Source organism: Rhinoderma darwinii, chromosome 11 (assembly GCF_050947455.1).
Source record: "Rhinoderma darwinii isolate aRhiDar2 chromosome 11, aRhiDar2.hap1, whole genome shotgun sequence".
In the NCBI taxonomy this organism is placed as follows: domain Eukaryota; kingdom Metazoa; phylum Chordata; class Amphibia; order Anura; family Rhinodermatidae; genus Rhinoderma; species Rhinoderma darwinii.
Genome location: NC_134697.1, coordinates 69,282,513 through 69,307,254, shown reverse-complemented (window position 1 = coordinate 69,307,254; position 24,742 = coordinate 69,282,513). Strand labels below are relative to the sequence as shown.

General features: G+C 41.0%; 1 protein-coding gene across 1 annotated transcript; it reads right to left on the bottom strand.

Moving 5' to 3' along the window:
• Positions 1–24,092, bottom strand: SNCG (synuclein gamma). The gene is made up of 5 exons (XM_075841720.1): positions 23,624–24,092; positions 19,968–20,009; positions 18,317–18,444; positions 11,118–11,189; positions 1–1,519 (listed from the first exon to the last, which is right to left on the bottom strand). Exons 1-5 carry the CDS (start codon positions 23,742–23,744, stop codon positions 1,499–1,501), a joined length of 384 nt encoding a protein of 127 aa, XP_075697835.1. The 5' UTR covers positions 23,745–24,092; the 3' UTR covers positions 1–1,498.
• Between the last annotated feature and the right edge of the window lie 650 nt (positions 24,093–24,742).

Sequence of the window (24,742 nt, the reverse complement as noted above, 5' to 3'; positions counted from 1 at the left end):
TTCTGTGAAATGTTGAATTTATTCTATAGAACAAAGTGAAAATAAATCAGTGATGTACAAACAGATATAATACACCTGTGCTACAGTTGTGAAAAAAAGTTGACCCATTGGAATTTTCTTGATTTCTTCATGAATGTTCTCTGATCTTCATGCAATTTACAATATAGAAGATTCTATTAAAGTAACATTGCCCTATTTTTATTGCACAAATAATCAAGGTCATTTATTAAAATATATTTAGCCATCTAAGGTAATGACATTGGAACAGATACTTGCAGTCAGTTGTTAAAATAAAATTAATTGAGAGAGAGAGAGAGAGAGAGAGAGGGAGAGAGAGAGAGAGAGAGAGAGAGAGAGAGAGAAAGAGAGAGAGAGAGAGATCATGGAAGATCAAATAGTGTATGACAGACTCATGGTAGATCAAATCGTGTATGGCAGACTCATGGTAGAGCAAATCATGTACGGCAGACTCATGGTAGATCAAATCGTGTATGGCAGACTCATGGTAGAGCAAATCCTGTATGGCAGACTCATGGTAGAGCAAATTGTGTATGGCAGACTCATGGTGGATCAAATCGTGTACGGCAGACTCATGGTGGATCAAATTGTGTACGGCAGACTCATGGTGGATCAAATCGTGTACGGCAGACTCATGGTGGATCAAATTGTGTACGGCAGACTCATGGTGGAACAAATCGTGTACGGCAGACTCATGGTAGAGCAAATTGTGTATGGCAGACTCATGGTAGATCAAATAGTGTATGGCAGACTCATGGTAGATCAAATATTGTATGGCAGACTCATGGTAGATCAAATCGTGTATGGCAGACTCATGGTAGAGCAAATCATGTACGGCAGACTCATGGTAGATCAAATCGTGTATGGCAGACTCATGGTAGAGCAAATCCTGTATGGCAGACTCATGGTAGAGCAAATCGTGTATGGCAGACTCATGGTGGATCAAATCGTGTACAGCAGACTCATGGTAGAGCGCTCTAGAATCCTTAAACAATAATTAGCTAGCTATTAATCTGCTGACATCTCTAGCAATTCATATAATCTGTTGTCTTGAATTTTCCATATCGAAAGAATTGACCACGGGTGGTGATCATGAAGTTTAATTATGAGGTTCCACTGGTTGCTAAGTTGTTCACATACAATTTATATTAACAATGACCATAACTGTTGAAGCCATTTATTCAATAAAAATATGGTACTGTTAAATGTCGTCAAGTAAGACTATGTGATTTAATTGACATTTTAGGATTTGATTATGAAATCCCAATCATTCCAAAAGGTTAGCAAACATTTTCTGGCAACTGCTATGATACTAATTTAAATGAACATATATATCAGAAGAAGGTGAATTTGTAAATCTTCGTGATAAACAGTGCGACGAATGATGGGTGGATATCTTCAGCTGTGTAATTAATGGCTTTCCTGCTCTTGTATTAGCTATATATCTTTAAGGATTTTGGCAGCACTTAAGAACAAATTACTAAATCTCTGCATCACCAGCCTGAAAAAAAAAAAAGAATAAATATATTTAGCATTCTATTTAAGATCAATTTATTTTCATTAATTCAAATAATTTAAGCCCATTTTCTCTCTTATTCATTCCAATGTTCCTGCTTATTGTCAGACTTTCCTGATCCCAAATCAATTTACCCCTTAAAGGAGGTCTTTGGAACAGGGAATACAAGATGTATCCACTAATGACCACTACAGACCAGCACTGTGTAAAGGTCTGAGCCGCACCGTCCATGAGGCAAAGTGAGCATCACGCCTCAGGTCGCTGCCGGCCTGCTGCCTCTCTGAGGGGGCAGCAGCGCCACTGAAACCAAGTGCTGCCATCCAGTCCTGCACTATAATTGTATCTGCGTCTATAGGACGCAGATCCAATTAAACGGATCACTGGTGCTCTCTCTGGCAGGGCATTGCCCTGCCATTCAGTACCTTTCAATAGATAATGCCACAGACACTGTTGACTCAAAAAAAAAAAGCAACGCAGGCCTGCTCTCTTCTAAGCAGGTCTGTGGGAGGTGAATGACGCAAGTGCCGCGATGACGTCATCAGACCGCTCGCTTCATTGAAAGTTGCTGAATGTCAGGGCAAGGGACATGCCATTCAGTGCTTTTCAATGACGCAAGCAGGGTGATAACGTCATTCGCCTTTCCACAAACCTTCTCAGAAAAGAGCAGGCCTTCGTTTGTAGAGGATGGTGTGGAAATGGGATTGTTAGAGTATGTAAAGTTTTTTGTTTTTTTGAGTTAACAGTGTCAGTGGCGTTATCTATTGTGGCACTATCTGCAGGGGGCTATTTGTGGGGCACTATTTACAGGGGACTGTATGTGTGGCACTATCTACAGGGGGATCTATGGTGGCACTATTTACAGGGGATCTATGTGGGGCACTATCTCCAGGGGTCTCTATGGGGGCACTATCTTCAGGGGGCTCTATCAGGGACAATATCTACAGGGGCTCAATGGGCTCTATCTACAGGAGGCTCTATAGGGGGCACTATGTATGGGGACACGATCTACAGGGGGCTCTATGATGGGCACTGTCTACAGGGGTCTCTATGAGGGGCACCATCTACATGTATTTGTGTGTGTGTGTGTGTGTGTGTGTGTGTGGGTGGGTGTGGGTGTGTGGGTGTGACACTGTATGGTGCTATTATATAATTAGGCACAGTGTATGGTGCTATTATATAATGAGGCACAGTGTATGGTGCTATTACATTTAGGGGTGTAGTGTGTGGCACCATGAGAATTTTATCTTTGTTTATAGGTGCTGAAATGTTTGCAAAGTGTGAAGCTGAAGACATCTGAGTGGCAAATTGCAGAAATGGTCCGTGGCCAGGAGAGCTCATTATAGATGTCTGGACCAGATGGAGAAGAAAAGAGGAAAAGAACGACTAGAATCTGTGATTCACTTAATGTAATTATTTATTATGTGTCTAATCATTACTGTAGTCACTGTAAGATCTGTAGCGAGATGATGGGTGGTATGATTCATTTTGCGAAACAGCAACTCCCAGCATATCCTTACCATTGTTCGGGCCATGATGGGAGCTGCAGTTTTACGCCTTACAAACCTATACAGCAGAGGTTACATTGAATTTGCAAATGATCTCTGCACTGAGCTGCATTTGTTATGGTGCTGTATATATGTACTGAGCTTTGTTCTGGTGCTGTATTTATGTATTGAGCTCCGTTCTGGTGCTGTATATAGGTACTGACCTTGGCTCTTAGTGCTTTATATAGGTACTGAGCTTGGTTCTAGTGTATTTATGTACTGAGTTTGGTTCTAGTGTTGTATTTATATACTAAGCTTGGTACTGGTGCTGTATTTATGTACAGAGCTTGGTTCTGGGGCTGTATATATGTACTGAGCTCGGTTCTGGTGCATTATATATGTACTCAGCTTTGTTCTGGTGTTGTATATATGTACTGAGCTTGGTTCTGGTGCTTTATTTATTTATGCACTGAGCTTTGTTTTGTATTTATGTACTGAGCTTTGTTCTGATGCAGTATATATGTACTGAGCTTTGTTCTGGTGCTGTATTTATGTACTGAGCTTTGTTCTGGTGCTTTATTTTTGTACTGAGCTTGGTTCTGTTGCTGTATTTATTTATGTACTGAGCTTTGTTCTGGTGCTGTTTACATGTACTGAGCTTGGTTCTGGTGCCCTATATATGTCAGGCGCTGTAATTATATAGGATATATTTATAATAACAAAATTGCAGGACAGATGGAATTGTTGCATTTCATTTAATGGGAACCTGTCAGATAGTTTTTAACCCCTTGAACCGCCACCATGCGGTATTACATGACCTCACAATATTTCCAAACATTCCCCTGTATGTTATTTTCAGATGCAGGAAAATCTATAAAATTAACTTTAAAAACGCACGCTATATGCTAATTACTCATTATAGGGTCATTGGGGCGGTGCCGCTGTCCTGAAGCGTCACACAGTCCTGACGCCAAACCCACCTTTCCATGCTTGATTGACATCCATCTGCCTGTTCTACATCACCACCAGTCTCCTCCAACTTTCTCGGATGCGGCATTGCCTTGTACCCCATGGACACAAACCGTGCAGCTAGGTGTACTCTTCATCGCTGCACCACGCATGCCAGGGGAGTGCAAGGCATTGGTGCATCCGCAAGAGTTGGAGGAGGCTGGTAGTGATGTAGAACAGCCAGGGCGATGTCAATCAAGATGTGGGGTGCCATTTCCATTTTCTCAGGCAGCAGAAAATCTAGAATCGGCCCTGACAAAGCGTATATATAATGAAAATTAGATACTATTAGCTACTCACAGCCAGACACATACAGCCATTCCTAATGAAGTGTGGAAGATGGCATTGTTAATCGTCCGCCGATATGATCTTATTTGGCCCTTGGCTAGTGCCCCTTAATTCTTTTATAGAGGTCTGTTGCCGCGGCAACTGTACCATCCAACATGCAGGAGCATCACTCCACCCTTGATGTCAGTTCGGGCAGGCTAGTACAACTGGAGTTAAGCTTTAAGGAACGCCATAACTTTGTTTATTGCCCATCTCACAACATATTTAATTGGATAGAAAAAGGTGTTGGCATGCATTTTCCACCTGTAGAACATGACAACGCATTTACCAGAGATAATTTCTATCAAATTATGTTACAAGCTTTTTCAACTTAGACAGCCACATCTCAGATTGTTGCTTCCTGGTAGCAAAAATGTGGTCTTGTTGGTGGGAATTACCGTCAGAGAATAGAGCAGCGCCAATTGTGGTAACTTTGTTTTATTTACTGTATTTTTTCGAACCATAAGACGCATCCAGGTTTTAGACAGAAAATACGGCAAAAAAAAATCATATTTTACTTCTTTTACAAAGAAAAAACTATAGGTTAAAAAAAATAATTTGTTCGGTTTCACCACATTCTGAGAGCCATAACTTATATTTTTCATCGTTTGAGCTGTGTGAGGGCTTATTTTTTGCAGGACGAGCTGTTGTTTTTATTAGCACCATTTTTTTGGTACATGCAATTTTTTTTTATCACTTTTTATTTGATTCATTTTAGCGCTATGGTTACCAAAAAACAACGATTCTGGGGTTTTACATTTATTTATTTTTTATGCTGTTCACTGTGTGTGTCAAATAATGCTATATTGTAATAGTTTCGGACTTTTACGGATGCAGCGATACCAATTTTTTTTTTACATTTTGCTTGGGGAAGAATGGGAAAAGTTGTTTCTAACTTTTTTTTTTTACACATTTTATTAGTTCCCCTAGGGCTCATTAGATCGCTGGTACAATACACTGCAATACATGGATGAGTTACGGAAACAGCATAACCGTTTTCGTAACTCCCATAGTAGTGAATGGCTACGCTGTTTCCGTAACTACTATTTAGTTGTATGGGATAAATGGAAACAGCGTAGCTCAGCGAGTTACGCTGTTTCCATAACTCGACCATGTAACCAGGAAGTGGCCGGGAGACAGCGGAGCCGAGCAAGATACAACAGGGTTTATGGGGCCTTTTTCTAAAGATAGGTGCGGGTCCCAGAGGTGGGACCCGCATCTATCTGACATTTATGACATACCTTGCGGATATCCTCAGCAAAAGCATGGTTGAACAGCAGCACACGTCTCCCAAATTTCAATCAAAGCTAGGCTTGAGAAAGACCCTCCACTTGTCACGGGTCGAAACGTTGCCATTTTTTACTGGATGTTTGACCAATAAAATAATATATTGATTGAAATTTGGGAGACGTGTGCAGCTGTTCAATCATGCTTTTGCTGAGGATTACACTATATGAGACTGGGTTTGTCTGATTTCACAGCATGACACCGCTCCTGATATCGGGATTTGTTCTGCTTCAAATACTTTATTATTTGGAATATATCCTGTGGATTTGTCATAAATGTCCTTCATGAGAAGACCCCTATAAATGCCGCGGTCGCTACTGACCGCGGCATTTAACTAGTTAAACAGCCAGTAACAGCGCCACCTCTGTGCCTGGCCGTTAGAGCAGCGTGTCAGCTGTAAAACACAGCTGACACCTGCAGTTTATGGAGCGGGCTCAGCGTGTGAGCCCGCTCCGCTTTAAACATCATCCCCTCCCCGCTCAATGATGTGCACATCATGGATCGGAAAGGGGTTAAGTAAGAAGCGGTCAGGGGGCCCGGTGCTGCAGGGTCCCTTGACTGCCGACTATAAGAAGCAGGGACTTTTTAGCAAGATTTATTCTTGCTAAAAATTGTGTCTTATAGTCCGAAAAATACGGTAGTTACAGAGATATTGGTGTTTTTTATTTTTGTTGCGGCAGTTATTTTTGCAAACGTGACAACAGGAAGTGCAGCCATATTGGTTGACCGTTTTACTATCAGTTACTGTGAAACTAATTAAATGGAGACAATTTGTTATCAATTAAAGAGGCTCTGTCACCAGATTTTGCAGCCCCTATCTGCTATTGCAGCAGATCGGCGCTGCAATGTAGATTACAGTAAAGTTTTTATTTTTTAAAAACGAGCATTTTTGGCCAAGTTATGACCATTTTTGTAGTTATGCAAATGAGGCTTGCAAAAGTCCAAGTGGGTGTGTTTAAAAGTAAAAGTCCAAGTGGGCGTGTATTATGTGCGTACATCGGGGCGTTTTTAATACTTTTACTAGCTGGGCGTTCTGATGAGAATTATCATCCACTTCTCTTCAGAACGCCCAGCTTCTGCCTGATCACTGCTGTGACGTCACTCACAGGTCCTGCATCGTGTCAGACGAGCGAGGACACATCGGCACCTGAGGCTACAGTTGATTCTGCAGCAGCATCAGCGTTTGCAGGTAAGTAGCTACATTGACTTACCTGCTAACGCCGAGGCTGCTGCAGAATCAACTGAAGCCTCTGGTGCCGATGTGTCCGACACGATGCAGGACCTGTGAGTGACGTCACAGATCTGCACTGCCAGAAGCTGGGCGTTGTGAAGAGAAGTGGATGATACTTCTCATCAGAACGCCCAGCTAGTAAAAGTATTAAAAACGCCCCGATGTACGCACATAATACACGCCCAGTTGGACTTTTACTTTTAAACACACCCACTTGGACTTTTGCAAGCCTCATTTGCATAACTACAAAAATGGTCATAACTTGGCCAAAAATGCTCGTTTTTTAAAAATAAAAACGTTACTGTAATCTACATTGCAGCGCCGATCTGCTGCAATAGCAGATAGGGGTTGCAAAATCTGGTGACAGAGCCTCTATAAATAGGCTGACAAGATTACAATTCACCATCAGTTTCTGAGAAGCTAATTCAAAGGTGACAGACAATTTCCTTGCACTTCCTGTTGTCACATTTGCATAAATGGCCACCACATCGGATTAGAAAAATGGCAATATCTCTCATTGAAGTCAATATGCATCCAGTTATGTCAATGTAAGGCCTGTTTCATACCACACTCTTTTCTTTAACCTTTAAAAAAATATATATATATATTTCAGGCCTGAGCCAATTTCTGCTTTTTCATGTTCGTTTTCCACTCCCCGCCTTCAAAGAGCCATAACTTTTTTATTTTTCCGTCAATGGAGTAATCTGATGGCTTATTTTTTGCAGGAGAAGTAGTTGGTTCTATTGGCACCATTTAATGTACTGGGAAACTAATGAAAAATGATTTGCGGGCTTAAATTGGAAAAAACTGAGATTTCGCCATTGTTTTTTGGGTTTTGTTTTTACTGCTTTCACCATGTGGTCAAAAAACAACTTAACTTTGTTCTGCGGCTCAATACAATTACAGTGATACCAAATTTATATCGATTTTTTTTATATTTTACTACTTTTACAAAGAAAAAACTATTTGTTAAAAAAAAAACTGTTTTGCCACACGATAACTTTATTTTTTTTTTGTTGATTGAGCGGTGTGAGGGCTTATTTTTTTGATACATACAACTTTTTGATCACTTTTTATTATATTTTTTTTGAGAGCTAAGGTGACCAAAAAAAGGTGTTCAACGTGTGAGTTAAATAATGCTATATTGTAGTAGTTCCGACGTTTACGATTGCAGTGATACCAATATTGTTTATTTTTATTTCTTACATTACTTTAGAGGAAAAATTGGAAAAGGGGGATTTTTGGAAATGTTAATTAAAAAAAATATGTCACTGCTAAAAACTTTATTAAACCTTTTTTTACATATTTTATCAGGGGGACTTTAACCAGCAATCGTCAGATCGCTGGTACAATTCACTGCAATAATAATGTATTGCAGTATATTGCCATTTTCACAGGCTTCTGTTAAGCCCTGTCAGAGGCACAGCTTAACAGATGCAGAGTGAAGGCAGGCCTGGGAGCCTTCATTAGCCCCCTGGGCTGCCATGACAACCATCGGCCACCTCTCTCTTTTTAATGCTTGCGATTGACCACAGAATTTAATGGCTTAAACGGCCAGGAACAGCTCAATCGCTGTGCCTGGCCATTACTCCCGGGTGTCAACTGTAATGCACAGCTGACACCCACAGCGCTTGAAGCAGGCTCAGTGTGTGAGAACGCTCCATACATCAACCCCCGCACCAGAACATGCTATTACGTCGTGGTGCGTGAAGGGTTTATAACCTGTTTCTGTACAGTCCTGTAATAGTACATCGAAAAAGTACAGAGATAAACGTGGTGTGAAAGGGGCTTGAAAAATTTGTACATCTTCCCAACCAAATATGTTTATTGCCTCAATGCATCTAAATTGATAAATGAAGAAACTTTGCAAATAGTCTTGATTTTAAATTTCCTGCCATTTTGTGTCTACTGATGCGTCTCCATAGTAACAGACAACAAACAAACACTGCGTAGTCTGATCATACTCCATTCAGCCATTTTTTACCTTTTGCTAACATAAATCAATGTGGTGCACAGATAGAAGAGGCTGTGCGACACAATTGTGGCACAACAACCATGGCCGTGCACCATCCATTCCCCCCATCGGACATTAAAATAAAAAAAATGTATACTCACCTCTTTACTCCTCTTCACTTCTTCCCTCCAGGTACCCTCAGGCTCTCACTACCTGCCACGGGTCATACAAGGTCTTAAATGCCGAGCAGCCTTATGTGTCAACGTCCTGACTGCTGCCTCGCATACAGCGTTCTGACGCTGCTCGGCATCAGTGCTTTGTATGAGCTGTGGCCAGTAGTGAGAGCCTGAGGGGACCCGAGGAAAAGTTAATTTAACTTTTTTTATTGTCTGATCCCCCATCAGTCTGATCGGGGGTGGCAAGGTATGAGGCCTGACACGGACCCACAAAGTAAAGTATACGCCAGCTAGGAGCTGCCATAGATTTCCGCTATAATTTACAGCTTTCTGGCGTAAATTATATTAAATTTGTTAGGTTGCGATGGTTCCGTCCATTTTTAAGCCCCACCTCCTTTTCGAGAAGTTGGGAGGGCTACGTAAAATACCCAAAAGCTGCAATTTTCAACGCAAATTGCAACTTTTGGGCCATGATGCAAATTTTTTAAGCTAGCAAACTGGTGTCGTTTCTGAGATGATACACAATATTTTAAGCTTTTTTGTAATAGAGGAGAAGCCGAAGCATGCCATCTTCCCCTGCGAGGCTAGGTTCACACATTAGTTTCTTTTTTTTACATGATCTGTATTAATCAGTTTGTATCACAACTGTCTAATTTACTAGATCATTTTAGTCTTTCCATAGAGAAACCTTGAATTTGCAATAATCCTGCGATTTAAGGCTAGGGCTCCTATTGGACTTTTGACCATGCAGCATGCGTGGTAAAAATGCAGGTTACCCAATGTTACCCATTGTTGCGTGACTTTTTGAGCTGAGGTCGTATGACACGACACGTTACCGTGAGCGTCACATTGCTAAAAATCATTGTGGAGTTCTAGCCCTACAGAAACTCTCATTAAAACGAATCCTTAAAAAGAAGGAGCTGTCCTAAGAACACAACCTCTTTAATAAATAATTGCTATAACACCATCATTGTGAACTGTATACATTGTTAATCAGCTTATGGAATTTCACAACATCATGTTTGAGCTATGAGGTGACTTGCATTTAGTATTAAATATTTACATTGTTCCTGTAATGTAACTTTATGACTCTTAAATCTGGTTGATCATTTCTTGTAAAAATATGTTTCAGGTTTTACAGTGTTGTGCTGCTATGTAAAAGCTTGTTATTTTTTAACTGTAAAATTATATAAATGCTAATTTATTGGTCCACAATCACCAGTCAAAAGTACATTCTACTTTGCAAGTATATGATGAAGGCCCTGACATTTAGGATGAGTTAAGAAACTTGTACATGAGCACTCCAAGTGGACACTTTTATGAACTGCATCCTAAATTGTAGTAACTCTTACCGGAAAAATGCTGTTCATGAGTTTGAGAGATAAATGTATATTTACATATAGTAAAATGAAACAAAATATCTGAATTTTTTACGTTAAATATTGACATTTTGGTGGACATTGGTGGTGTTCCTTATATCTGTCCATAATCACTTATTAAGTGTTTTCGGGTTTGCAATGTAGCTCTTATAACTGACACTTGCATAACTTTCAAATGAGGGCTTAAATCTTACAGGTATTTGAGGTTTTGCAAGTGTAGTACGTGGTGTTCTTTTAAGACCTCGTACATATGGCAGACCTGTACGGTGGCACACAGAGTCCCCTATGTCTTCATATAAGAGAGCCATAAGCACTCTGTGTGCAGCCGTCTTTCAAGTGATAAGCGTTGCCCACATTGTACGACTAGAGATGAGTGAGCGCCGGTTGCCATTTCACAGATTAGAAAAAGGATCACATGACCAAGGCAACCTTTCCAAAATGTTCTGCAGTTACCTTTGCTCTACCCTCATATATCGCTGTCACTTTCACATTACTAATATTGGCTTGGCATTTAAGAGCTTAAAAGGGTTTGGATACAGTCCTAAAAGACTTCAGAGAGTAATATGCGAGTTCTCAGGGCAATCGGGCATTTTTGATTTACAGCAAAGTTTTCAGACCAAACCGAATTAGACTTAAAATTAATTTCATGAAAATCGCTCATCTTAAGTAGGGACCCAGTAAGGTGGGTGAATGGATTGTCAAGGGTTAAAGGGGGCTCTTTTGGACACATTTCATACCTGCTCAGTGGCTTCTGTGGCCTCCACAGCTGGTTCGTCTGCAGCAGCGTCTTCTGGGTGTACGAGGTCCTCCTACAATAATAAAAAAAAAAAGGAACTTATATAACCCTCATGTTAAACATTTCAGACCAATATGAAGGAGGCTAGCAATATATAGGAGAAGCAGATATGTATAAATGAATTGTCTCCTAACAAATAAACTCTTTAATATGTCATTTATGGATGGTCAAGGTATGTCAGTGTCAATCTATATTCCACCTAGTCAACAAATATATATCCAGAAACTATCAGCTCGAATCTGATTGGCTGACTGGTTGCTGTGAGTAACCTCTGCTTTTGAGCCATTTTACATAAGATTTTAGGGAATGCCTAAATAATTAATTGACTGCTATAATATTTTTGGAATCCCCACTCCTATATACTCCTATGACTCCTGATTTACAGCAGTCATCCAATTACATTGGCTGCAGAAAACAAGTTTTCATGAAACCCCATGTGTCTGTTGCATGGGCATAGAACTACCAGGGAAGCAGGCACAGCAGCTGCTATAAGGCCTAACAATTAAAGGGGTAATCCGGGAATTTAAAATTGATGGACTATCCTTAGGATGGGCCATCAATATTTTGTGCGGGTACTGAGATCAGGACCACCCCCGATCGATCAGCTGTTTGAAGGGGCTGCAGTGCTAAGGATAGGCCATCAATTTTTACATCCTGGATAAGCCCTTTAAAGAGTCCACCTCCACTCAAAGGGAAGGTGCAGTTCTAGAGAGAGGACATGAAGGTGTAGCCCCAAACCACGGCACCGCAAATCCATAGCAGTTCTGCCATGTCTGAACATACCCTACACCTTTCATGTCCCGGTAGGTCAGGGCCACTTGCAAGTTTTGCTATGGGATACCTTGGTTACCTGTTAATTCCCTAGACATAAGATCACAATGGAATTATCTTTTGATTCCTAAATCAAATGTAATATCTGAAGTTTGGAGTAATTAAATGTCTCAAATCTTTGATACAGAGTAAATGGAAGGTAATGACAAATAACTTAGGGGTTGTAAGTATGTGGATAAAACGATGACATAGGGAAGACCACATGACTATTGATGCCATAGTTAGAGAATTACTATAATGTGATGATCTAAATGATAATTCCCATTGTTCTTTTAATATGTCAGGTATGCCGATGATTACAGGTTGTCTTTAAATATTACTTATTCATCATATAGTCCTTCATTCGGTACACCCATTTCATCATAATGCTGCACCTCCACATTATTGGGCACAGCTTCCCTCCCGTACCTGTTTTTCCAGCACAGACTAGTTTAACTGAGACTTAAAGTTCTCACAAACAGATAATTAGGATGGAACAGGGAGTTATCCCATAGGATTTCATCACTGCATATCTTATGATCATGTGTGAGCCATACAAGCTGCACGTCATTCCACCTTAAAATACTAAAATACATTACAATGAACATAAAGGGGTTTTTCTGGTTTCTTTTGTGTTTTTGGGGACATGCTGAGTAAGTTCCACAAGGCTGTGTCTATGGGTCTAATGTGTGCATTGAACCCTATGTCTGCAGTAGGAAAATGCAAACTGCTGTGGGAAGTGAATGTGTGAGGGAAAACATGGCGGAGATACAGCTCCGGACCTTATTCTGAACACATGCATATTAGATAAATGAAACATTGAACATTTTCATGGCTGATAATGCGACAGTTTGAGCCTTGGATCAAATTTATCGCAAATGATCAATCAAACTAAACAATTTAGATCCATATTCTGCTCATAGTCAATGGAGTCAATACAGATACGTAATACAGAGATGTATTCTCAATATAGAAGATCCATATTTTACATTCTGTTGATGTCTATAAGAAGTATAATGATCCATATTTAGAGGCTATCAGTGTGTTTTGTGCAACTTTTTATTAAAAATGATTTTTACTTTTTGAGATACAGTTGCTTTGTATTCTGTATACAGAGCAGCTGTATCTTGGGCTGAGACCTGAATCTGTCAGTCTCGTGGCACTGACGGGCTCAGTATCAGCGGGTCCTGGGTGCCTCTGATATGCAGGGATAGCAGGGATCTGTATTTCGGATCCAGACTAGACTTTATTTATCTCTATGAAGAGTATTCCATATAATATTCCAGTGCTGAAACAACAATTTTTAAGGGTTCGGTAAATACTGCAAAACACGCTAAATTCGCAGTGAATACCAAATTGGATAAAAGTTTTACGCTGAACAATTATCATTGTGTTAAATACATGCAACTTTCAGTAACCCATTTGATGTCAGAGCACCTTTGACGCAAGTATATGGACTTCATGTAAGAAATCGTTTAGATGTGTAAAGAGATATAATTATAGGGGAAGCAGAGGTTGCTGTTGTATATTGGAGCCTGAGGGGTTCCAATAGGCACGTCTTTCCCATAGGGAAATCAGTACTATAAATTAGGTATAAACTTGGGGGGGGGGGGCAGTTACAGATTTTACATTTGGACCCAGGAGCTTTGTGGCACCTCTTTCTCCTGGTTCCTATCATGATTACTAGGGAGCAGTGCATTGTGGGAGCTCAGAGGACATTTAGTTAATTAATATGAATGTCTGCAGTTTTGTGGCAGTATCTCACCAGGACAGACCACTTATCTTTATTAAAGGGGTCTTGCAGAAGCTTCAATCCATTAAGTGGGTGCAGGGGCGTAGCTAAAGGCTCATGGGCCCGGGTGCAAGAATTCAGCTTGGGCCCCCCTACCACTCCACAACACCACCATCATCATTATCATCAGACCCCTATGCATGCCTATGCCCAGACGCTTTGCCTAACAGCCCCCATAGTATAATGCCCCCACACAGTATAATGCTCCCATAGCTGCCCCCACACAGTATAATGCTCCCATAGCTGCCCCCACACAGTATAATTCCCCCCCATAGCTGCCCCCACAGTATAATGCCCCCCCATAACAGCCCCATACGGTATAATGCTCCCCATATCAGCCCCCATACAGTATAATTCCCCCATATCAGCCCCCATTCAGTATAATGCCCCCATCTTATCAGCCCCCATGCCATATCTGCCCCCCATGCAGTATAATGCCCCCCATGCAGTATAATGCCCCCATATCAGCCCCCATGCAATATAATGCCCCCCCATCTTATCAGCCCTCATGCCTTATCAGCCCCCCATGCAGTATAATGCCCCCCACACAATATCAGCCCCCATACAGTATAATGCCCCCATATGTGCATAATAAAAAAAATAGCATAATTACTTACCTATCCCCGTTCCCACGTCGGGTGGAGGATCCTTCGCCTCCTCCGGTCTGTGCTATGAGTGACTCAGCGCAGACAGGCGCGATGATGTCAACACATCCTGCCTGCCTGCGTCGAGCCGCTCAGGGCACAGTGAATGCTGGATCAAGAAGATGCCAGCTCCTTGCTCCAGGATTGAATGGAACCGGGACCTCGGTGAGTGACTCGCGACCCCCCGGAGGTCTTCACACGAACCCCCAGGGGGACGCGACCCACAGTGTAGGGATGTCACGATACCAAAATTTGGACTTTGATACAGATACTTCGTTTACAGTAATACAAAAAAAAAGGTCTTTCGTTTTCTAATGTGAGGCGTGATGATGAATTTTGAATGTGCCTCACATTAATAGTGATTAACCCCATCATGTTTCTCAGTCATAATGGGTTAATGTGTAAGGAACATGATGGGGTTAATTACTATTAATGTGAGGCACATGGAGGTTAAATTCATCACACCTCGTGCCTCACAATAAGTGATAGAAAGCAGTTTATTTTATTTTTTTACAGCGTACACATCACAAATAATGCAAAAAAAAACGTTGTGCAGGTTATTACGGCCGCGCCAATACCCAATATGTGTATATTTTATGTATTGAGACCTATTTTAATGTTTATTGTAAAAAAGGTGAATGTGTGTTTTTTTATTTAACATTACTTTGTTTTTACTTTATTTTTAAACTTTAATGTACTGACATATATCAGATATGTGCCAGTACATTAGCCTGTGGACGGATAGCACACAGGCAGTTGTTAGGACATACCTCAGTATGCCCTAACAGGAAATATGGTAAGACAGCCCTGGGGTCCTTCAATAGACCCCAGGGCTGTTTGCCCATATATGGTATGGCCCTCGATCGCGTCACAGGAATTCCCTGTGACACGATCCAGGGGCATCCCCCCCCCCCCCTTCTCATTTTCCCCTGAATGCTGCAGTCGGCTTTGATTGCAGCATTCAGGAGAATAGCGGCGGAGATGAGAGGTTCCTCTGATCTCCGCCGTTATAGAGCGGGGCTGCGGCTGTGTAATACAGTTATCGCCCCGCTCCTGACAGTAAGTGCGCGCGCGGTCAGCATGAGGAGATGCTGCCGGCGCTGCACTAATGAGCGGGGGTTCACGCACTAAAGACAGAACATGGGGGTGCCATGTTCTGTCTTCAGTGCCGCAGATCATTAGTGCAGCGCCGGCCGCATCACATCATGCTGACGGCGCGCACATGTCAGGACTCAGGAGCGGGGCAATGGCTGTATTACACAGCCGCAGCCCCGCTCTCATAGTCATGTGTACTATACTGTATTGTGTTGTATTGTGAAGTTTGCGGTGGAGAGAGGAGGGGGGGGCTGTGATTTAACGGCCCCCCCCCCCCCCCCTCTCCACCGCAAACAGCACAATACAATACATTACAAGGCATCACAACACATTACATCACAATACATTACAACACAACACAGACTGCAGCTCACCTGGAGTCCTCGGCACCGACTCTTCCACTCCACTGTCCGGAAGACGTGTCACGTGACAACACGGTCACATGGTACACTAAGTGTACCATGTGACCGTAACCGGGAAGTGCCGGCTTTACGGCAAAGAAGATTTTTTTTGGAAGCATACAGTATGGCAACGGGGGCCCGTGGGCCCCCCAGGCTTAGGGGCCCGGTCGCAAGTGCGACCGCTGCGACCCCTATAGCTACGCCACTGAGTGGGTGCAATTCCACTAAATGCCTAGATGAAGTGCATCCTATAAGCGAATTCCCGACAAATCAGAAGATGCAGGTTTTGTTCAGGTTTTTTTTTTTTTTTTTTTTATGCAGTTTTTAAGGCCAAAACGAAGTCTGGATCATAATGGGAGAGAAAGTATAAAGGATCAGCGCGTTGTATTATCTCTGGGATCAAACCAGGAGTGTGTAATACCATGGAAGAAGTATAAATCTTTCTGTAACGCCAGAGGCGGGTGCCGCCCGTTCCATCGGTCCCGCTGCCATGTCACGTACCGACTCCACCGGTAGCCTGGTCCTCCGGTAGCTGGTGTATGGTGTCTTCTCCTGCCTGCTCGCAGCCATAGCTCCTAGGGCACGTGCTTTTAAAGGCCCAGGGCGCGCGCAATTCAAAAACTCATGTACAAATTCCTGTTTGCTCCTGGACTATTTAAGACACCTCCAATATTCTATCTGTTATCAGCCTGTATCCAGCTATCTGTTATCAGCCAGTATCCAGCTTTTCGCTGCCATCCTGTGTCCAGCTATTTGCTATCAGCCTACCTTCTGCTGCCTACTACCAGTTTGTATCCTGTGTATCTGACTACAGTCTGCATCCCGCTGTCTGCTGCCAGTCTGTACCTCACTATTTGTGACGAGCCTGAAGTTTCCTGCCTATTAAGAACTGTGTATTCTGATCCGCATCTATCTGCCAAGGTATCATCTGCCAGTGCCTGTACCCTCAGTGCACTACACCGTTGTATCCTGGTCTTCTGGGTCAGCTGCTACTCGCACCGGAACCACCTCAAGAGGTATCGACCTGGTAGTCTCCCAGCAGCGAAGTCAAGATCAGCGTACAAGGTTTAAGGGGTGAAGACCGGGGAAGCTACTTAGATAACGCCCTTAGAGGTGGCCCTTAGCCAAACCAGTGAAGCAGCCAGTGGGTCCACAACCCACTTGTCCTAACAATTTCCATGAAACTTTTTCTCTGTGTAGGCTCCACTCCTGGCATTGGCTTACAAATACTGATACAAAATACTGACCAAAATACTGCCATGTGAAAGCGGCCTAAAGCACAGGTTTACCCAGGGTACGGCTGAAGGGTGGATTTAAAAAGAGAAACCTATTGCTCTAAACACTCCCTTCTGGAGTTTCATAGTTTACTTGGCCTGGGCAAAAAAAAACTACAAGCTAGGACATGCTTTAATGTGGTACTTGCTGCAAAGCATCCTAGTCGTATATTTCACTATTGCCAGTAATCTGAGGGTTAATATCATATGTATTATTATTGTTATGCAATCTTTCATGGAGCTTTGATCCTAGATAGATGTTCTTCATTTCAGTTGGAAAAAGTGATATGTCTCAGGACTGTATATCCTAAATCCATTCATTGCACCATGATGTTAGAATGGATGTCTAGTGTTCTAGGTGGAATGATATTTGAAACACATGATACTAGTACTACAACACTGCCCTCTAGTGGCAGGCCACACACTGTTCACTCGCAATACCATTTTAAGATTATTTTTACAGTTGAACTTTAGTTTTACTCCTTTTGTCATGAGATATTTTCTTTTTGGTAAATATTTAATTATAAAAAGCATGAGTGCAATTAAAATGTATTTGTGAAATTTTAACATTTCAATCGAATATATGATACTTTGGGTTTTACATTTCACTTAACAAGAAATCTGCCGCATTGAATAATTATGTGTGAAGCGATTTGTCTAACTTTCTATATTCAACCAACATGCTGACCAAAATTCCATAGAAGACCATGTGCCATTTAGGGTGAAGTATTTGCATTGTATTTCGGCAGCGTAAACATACCCTGCGGAAAACTGCAATATATGTCTACGGGAAAAATATTCTGCAGGGGAAGAACTAGAGAAATCTGTCTGCGTTGCAGAATATTTTTTTCATAGGCATATACATTGTAGGTTACCCCGGCGTATTCTTACGCCGCAGAAATACAATGCAAGCCCACAACATGTGACAGCACCCTTATAATACTGGTGTCTTCATATGTGGAAAAGGAACCACTAGGCCCCCTTGGGCACCAGGTTCTGGATGAGACGGCTCCCTCTGCACCCCCTATAACTACAACCGTGAGTATATTTCTATATTGATCCTGTGATTTATCATTTACTTATATGTATAAATTCCCACAGTTCAGCTGCACAGAACAGATCACCTTTTTTACAATGCCGGCCGTAGATACAACGTTCTCCGCTCCTTCTACAGTCTTTGTTGCCACTTGGTTTACACCGGATACCACTGCTCCGCCCACCACATTGGCCTGTTCTTTGGTCTTTTCAGCAACTAAAAATGACAACAAAAGAAATGACGAGTAAATATTTGAACAATAACTTCCTCCAACACAGTAGGATCTTTCCTGGAAAACCATGTTTTGACTATCAATGATTTCCCTTCCTTCATTACCAATGAAGTCAGCAACAAAACATATTCTTGTAAACTATTTATAGCCATCGGAATAGCAACTAGACATTTACTTAGTTATAATGTGTTGATGGTATATTTTATTTCATGTTACGTCTAGTACAGTTATTTTTAACAACTCAACATGCAGAATGTGTACCAAGGACAGTGATAATGGTCATATTCCCTTATCCTTTTAAACCCACCAACTATTGGCGTAACGCTCGTTCCCGACCATTGCCCTGTGTGATCAGGGCAACAATCTCCCGATGAATAAGCAAACACTCGTTCATCGGCTGATCTGTTGTTTCGTGCAGAATTAAAAATCATCGTTGTCGGCAGCGCATCTTCCTGTGTAATCGGGGACATGCACTGCCAACATGATGAGTATCTAATTAACGCTCGTTCATCGGCTGATTGTATAGTTTTAAATGTCTAAAATATTATTGTTCTCGGCATCACATCTTCTTGTGTAATCAGGAAGACGTGCTGCTGACATGATAGAAATGTCTGAGGACGAGCGATCGGAGTAACGAGTGCTCGTCCTCATACTAGCTCCTTGTAAAAGGAGCAAACGAGCGCCAATCAATGAGCTTTCTTGTTGATCGGAACTCGTTTACACGGCCCAAGTCAGTCCGTGTAAGCAGAACCTTAAAGAGTCTCTGTCACCAGATTATAAGTGCCCTATCTCCTACATAATGTGATCGACGCTGTAATGTAGATAACAACAGTGGTTTTTATTTAGAAAAACAATCTATTTTCAACAAGTTATGAGCGATTTTAGCTTTATGCTAATGACTTTCTTAATGCCCAACTGGGCGTGTTTTACTTTTTGGCCAAATGGGCGTTGTGGAGAGAAGTGTATGATGCTGACCAATCAGTGACCAATCAGCGTCATACACTTCTCTCCATTCATTTACACTGAATATAGTGATCTTATTAGATCACAATGTACAGCCACATACACACACACTAACATTACTGCAGTGTCCTGACAGTAAATAGACATCACCTCCAACCAGGACGGGATGTCTATTTACAATCCCGACACTTCGGTAACGTTCGTGTGTGACTTGCAGCACAGCACATCGAGATCACGCTGTGCTGTCATTTACAGCGTGATCTCGCGAGATTACGCTTGCTGTGCACAGGAGCTGTACACACAAAAACGGTAGGAAATTTTTAATCAAGACTATTTTCAAAGCTGCTTCATGTTATACTTTAGAAACATTTGAGCAGTAAAAGAAAAAAATGGTTGCAAAGCTGGACATACTCTTTAATAAAGTCTTCTATGTAATCTTGACCACATTAAAAACACAGTTCATCTGATTTATAAACCCTGGGACAAATACTAGATCAGATACATTTTTATTTTTTGCATGTGTTATTGGTGTTATTTGACCCACCTGTGTTGACACTGTGCACCACACCCTCCTTAGTTTTGGTGCCTACGAAAGAAAATTGGGATAGTTTATCACTTTGATGTTTGGTTTTGAGAAAGACATTGTATATAAGTGATCTCATTTACTCATTCCTATATAGAAAAGTGTTGCCATCTATATACCTTATTTTATTCACCACTTCTCTTGGGGATTGAGATGGTGGAAGGGAAGAGGCAGGATTTCTTAACTTACCTGTTGTCCATCAATACATTATAGATCAGTAAAAGACCTCAGATTTGTACAAAACCAAAATACAGTGCCAAAAACTTCTATGGGACTCTATTTGCCCCTATGTAGTATTCTAGGGGAGAATATCTCTGTAATACGGCGCAGTATAGAAGCCCTATATGGGGGTGCACAAAGTGCCTATGGCTACATAATACAGTCACAAGATTTCTGTGCCTCCATATAGGATACTGATCACAGCTCTGCCATGTGTATGAGGCCTTATTCTATTGAATACATATATATTTAGAAATGTATAAAACCAACCGCCCACTACTGGCGTATTCATGCAATCCAATATGCTGGACTCTTCGAATGTCTGGAATGTCCAGCGGACTTTTCTACTCTTACAAGTATTTTATATACTTTTCATGGCCTCCGATAATCCAGAATTTCTATATACATTTGTTTAGTCTTTTTATGGTCTTGTGAGATTCCAGATTATCTGGATGATTTGTGCCAACAAGTGTTATACAATTTCTGGCAGCCCAAGTCATTTATCTAATATCTTTTTTTCTTCCCTGTATATATATTTCATCATTATTGACTGTCTAATTGTAGTATCAGGTCATGTCACATGTGTAACAGGATTCTGAATAGTGGAACATACATGTCCTCATTTCTGCTGGGCCAGCCCTGTACTACTTTACTTTCCCAGAGTAATGAGATTTCCTGTAGGTGTGGGGATAATTGGCTTGAACAGGGCATGGCAGCCGCACCCAAATCTCTGCAGCTTTCGCTGGTACATGGACAGAAAGACGCCAGAGCCGGCTTGTTCTGTCTTGCAGCAATATGTCAGGAGGTTTCAAATAGATTGATTCTGGTTTCTATGGAGAGAGTAAATCATCTGAAAGCCGCAACACAAGTTCAGATTTTTAGACAGCATTTTCTTAGGTTCGATTCCCTTTATTGTTAACAACATTTCTCTGTTTTCCATGTTCATTTATTGTCCATTAAGTTTAATCTATATCTAAGAATATTTACATGCACATAGATTGTATACACTCCTAGGATTACACTCCTAGGATTAATTGTAGCACAATTTTCCAATTTTAACTATTGAGTTACTGCTGCAGTCCAGAGGTATACATTGAGCTGCACAAAACTGTGGACTGTAGCTGTCACACAATAGTTAAAATTGGAAAATCTGGCAACAAAATGTGTGTGTGCAGCCCCAGCCTAAGTCCTTGTTCACACAGCGCAGATTTGCTGTAGATTTTGCATGTATTTTTAAGCCAAAACCAGGAACGGAACCAAAAAGAAATATATAAAGGAAGGTCTTATAGGTCTGCTATCTTGGATCCAGTTCTGAGGTTGGCTTAAAAAATGTGTATAAAATCTGCAGCAAATCTGCAGTAAATCTGCACCATGTGAACACATAAAAATAATAGTAGACAATGCACTCAAGCTCCGTTAAGAGATGGAGGAATAAAAGGATGGGTAAATAGAAAGTAATTGAATATAACAATGAACTTTGTTATATATATATATATTGGGGTCAGTGTGGAAAAAAAATGATAGTGCCCCATTGATAAGTTACTCTTTTACTTTATAATGAAAATGCTAAATCAAATGTGTTATTTGTATGATGTAGAAGGCCCAATGAGTCAGCTATACTACTAATACCCAAGTAAGCCACAAGAGGCACTGTGATGACATTGTCAATAGAGCTATATGTATCCTGACTTCAGAAGTTTGGAATATTGTGGATGAAGGCTACAATCTACACAGTTTATAAAAGTAATTGTCAATGTGGGTATCATAGTCTTTAGCTCAAAACAGGGAGGGGGATATACGCTATATTTATATACATATATACATATATATAGAGAGAATATGAATATAGGTACGAAATAGACAGACAATGGTTTACTAGATATGATCTGCTGTGCAGTGTGAGTGCTGCTAATACATATTTTACTTTGTTAATAGACAATTTTGCATAAAAAGAAAACACATACCCAATAATAGTTTGTCCTGCAGTATCTGCCGCACCCGGCTCATCCCTCCTCAGACATTGTTTTATCTGCCCCACCCAATGATACTGCAAACCAGTTTAAGTCCTTAGTGATTTCACAGAAACAATTTTGCTAAATTATCTGAAGTCCACGTAGTTTAGAATATCATTCTTAGATCTAGTCACATAAATTACATTTATATCATTTCTATTGCTAGTATATTACTAGTTATGCTAAAGTTCAACTACTGATGTATATTTGTATATACGGATGTAGGGGAGCTGAGCTTCTCATTTGACATGTGTGTTATCTGTTCTTTCTGGACAACCTTAGCTCACAGTACATACTAGAACCATTAGAAAAATCTAGCTCTGTTATATATATAATGTATATTAGTCAGTCACTATATAATCACTTCAGTATCTTATAATTAATCATCTAAAACGTCACAAAACATACAAGACTTTTTCCATGTAAACACTTTTGCAGTTGCAGGCATTGAATGGGCGCCCCATTTGTAGCCAGCGATCAGCACTTTGGACAGCTCCCATATGAATGGATCATAGGTCCCAATTGTATGCTTTAATATGAGATAATCCTCTGCAGCCTAATAATGACCATTGAGAGTCTGCAGTCATCTCAGCATGGCATGCAGAGAGTGGGTAGGGTTGAGCTTTCTACATCTTCATCAGTCAATATTATCAAAAAGACTTAATACATTATATAAGTTAAACATATGGGTCATAGCTCGGCATTCTTTCTCCCTGGGCATAGATTCAGTTTGCTGCCCTAGCCCTGTATCTGAATACCGTAGCCAGGCTGGCTTATTGGTGCCCCCACTGGCACACAGCACCCTGGGCACACGCCTTACAAGCACTAGTAAACTGCTGAAAATAACATTATACGATCTCAAAATAAACATGTATGTATTTCTGTATATATAAAGCTAAATTTGCTATCTCACCAAGTTAGAATAACTGTTTACTTGCAGTCCTATTATGAATTTTCATATTCTGCGGACATGAGCCAAATGATAAACTTAGCTCTGCTACATCTCCCCCTCTTAATTTCTGATTAAAAGCCCACAGATCTGATAATACCTTGTATAAGAAGCCCAGACTTGACTTCTATGATGTCTTATATGTAATCTGTTATAGTAACTTTATTATATTTTCTGAATAAAAAGATGACAAATGCAGAAAACCTTGGGTAATATTCCACAATGATCTCATTTTTTTTGTGAATGCTCAGAACTGGCTGTGCTACATCTCCATAGTCATTTGAATAACTGAATTGCTGATATGTGGCAGTATTTTATTAACTAATGGGTTGGGCAGGTCTGAGCGACTGCTAAAGGGAAGGTCATTAGTGTGGGAAATACATTTACACACAACATGCAGTATTGTTTTCTCATCTACCTAACTTGTGTTCACTCACCCACATACATGACCCCCTCCTTGGTCTTCTCTGCAGCCTCCGTCACACCCTGCTTGGTCTTCTCTGCAGCAGCCACCACACCTTCCTTAGCCATGGAGAAACCTTTCTTGAAGACATCCATGCTGCCGTTGTAAATATAGCAAACTTTAAGGGACTCCTTAGCTTGACCTGAGTCCTACTTGAGACGTGCTGGTCCTCAGTACAGTGGTGGCAGTGTGATCGTTTTCAGATCTATCCCCAGCTTCTTATCAAATTGCTGCACTGCAGTCTGTCCAATGACCACGAGTATCCAGCTGTAAAATATTAATAATGCCGGAGTTAGGTGGGACAGGGGGCTAGAGAGGAGGAGCTGTGGGTCAAAGAAAAGATGGGGAGGAGGGAGAGAGAGAAATGCAAAGGACCACTGGATCATTTCCAGCTACTTGTAAGCTAGAGAATTGCTGGGCTGCAGTATGATGCTCTCCTTCAAGGACAAGCTGCAGCTGCTGTACAAGCAAAGCGTGATCTGCGCAATGTAGATGTAATCTGTGTGGTATATTAGGACTAAAAGGTTTCTTAGCTCTTTCTATTTATTGGCAGATATACGCAGGCCAGACAGAATTACAGAAATGTAACAATTGATTTTCAATTTAAACAGTTATATAAAAGGTATATAGGCCATGTGTAAAGGTCTCTAACAGCTATATGACTACTCAATGCCAGCGCCATAGCTTGTAGATAAATACAATATGTATATTATAGCTAATGATCAAGTAAGGTGTATTCTACAGAAAACAATATCAGAATACATCCAGTACATTTGGTATGAGAATACATCCAGTACATTTGTATGAGAATACATCCAGTACATTTGTATGAGAATACATCCAGTACATTTGGTATGAGAATAGATGCAGTACATTTGGTATATGAGAATACATGCAGTACATTTGTATGAGAATACATCCAGTACATTTGTATGAGAATACATCCAGTACATCTGTATGAGAATACATCCAGTACATTTGGTATGAGAATACATGCAGTACATTTGTATGAGAATACATCCAGTACATTTGTATGAGAATACATCCAGTACATTTGTATGAGAATACATCCAGTACATTTGGTATGAGAATA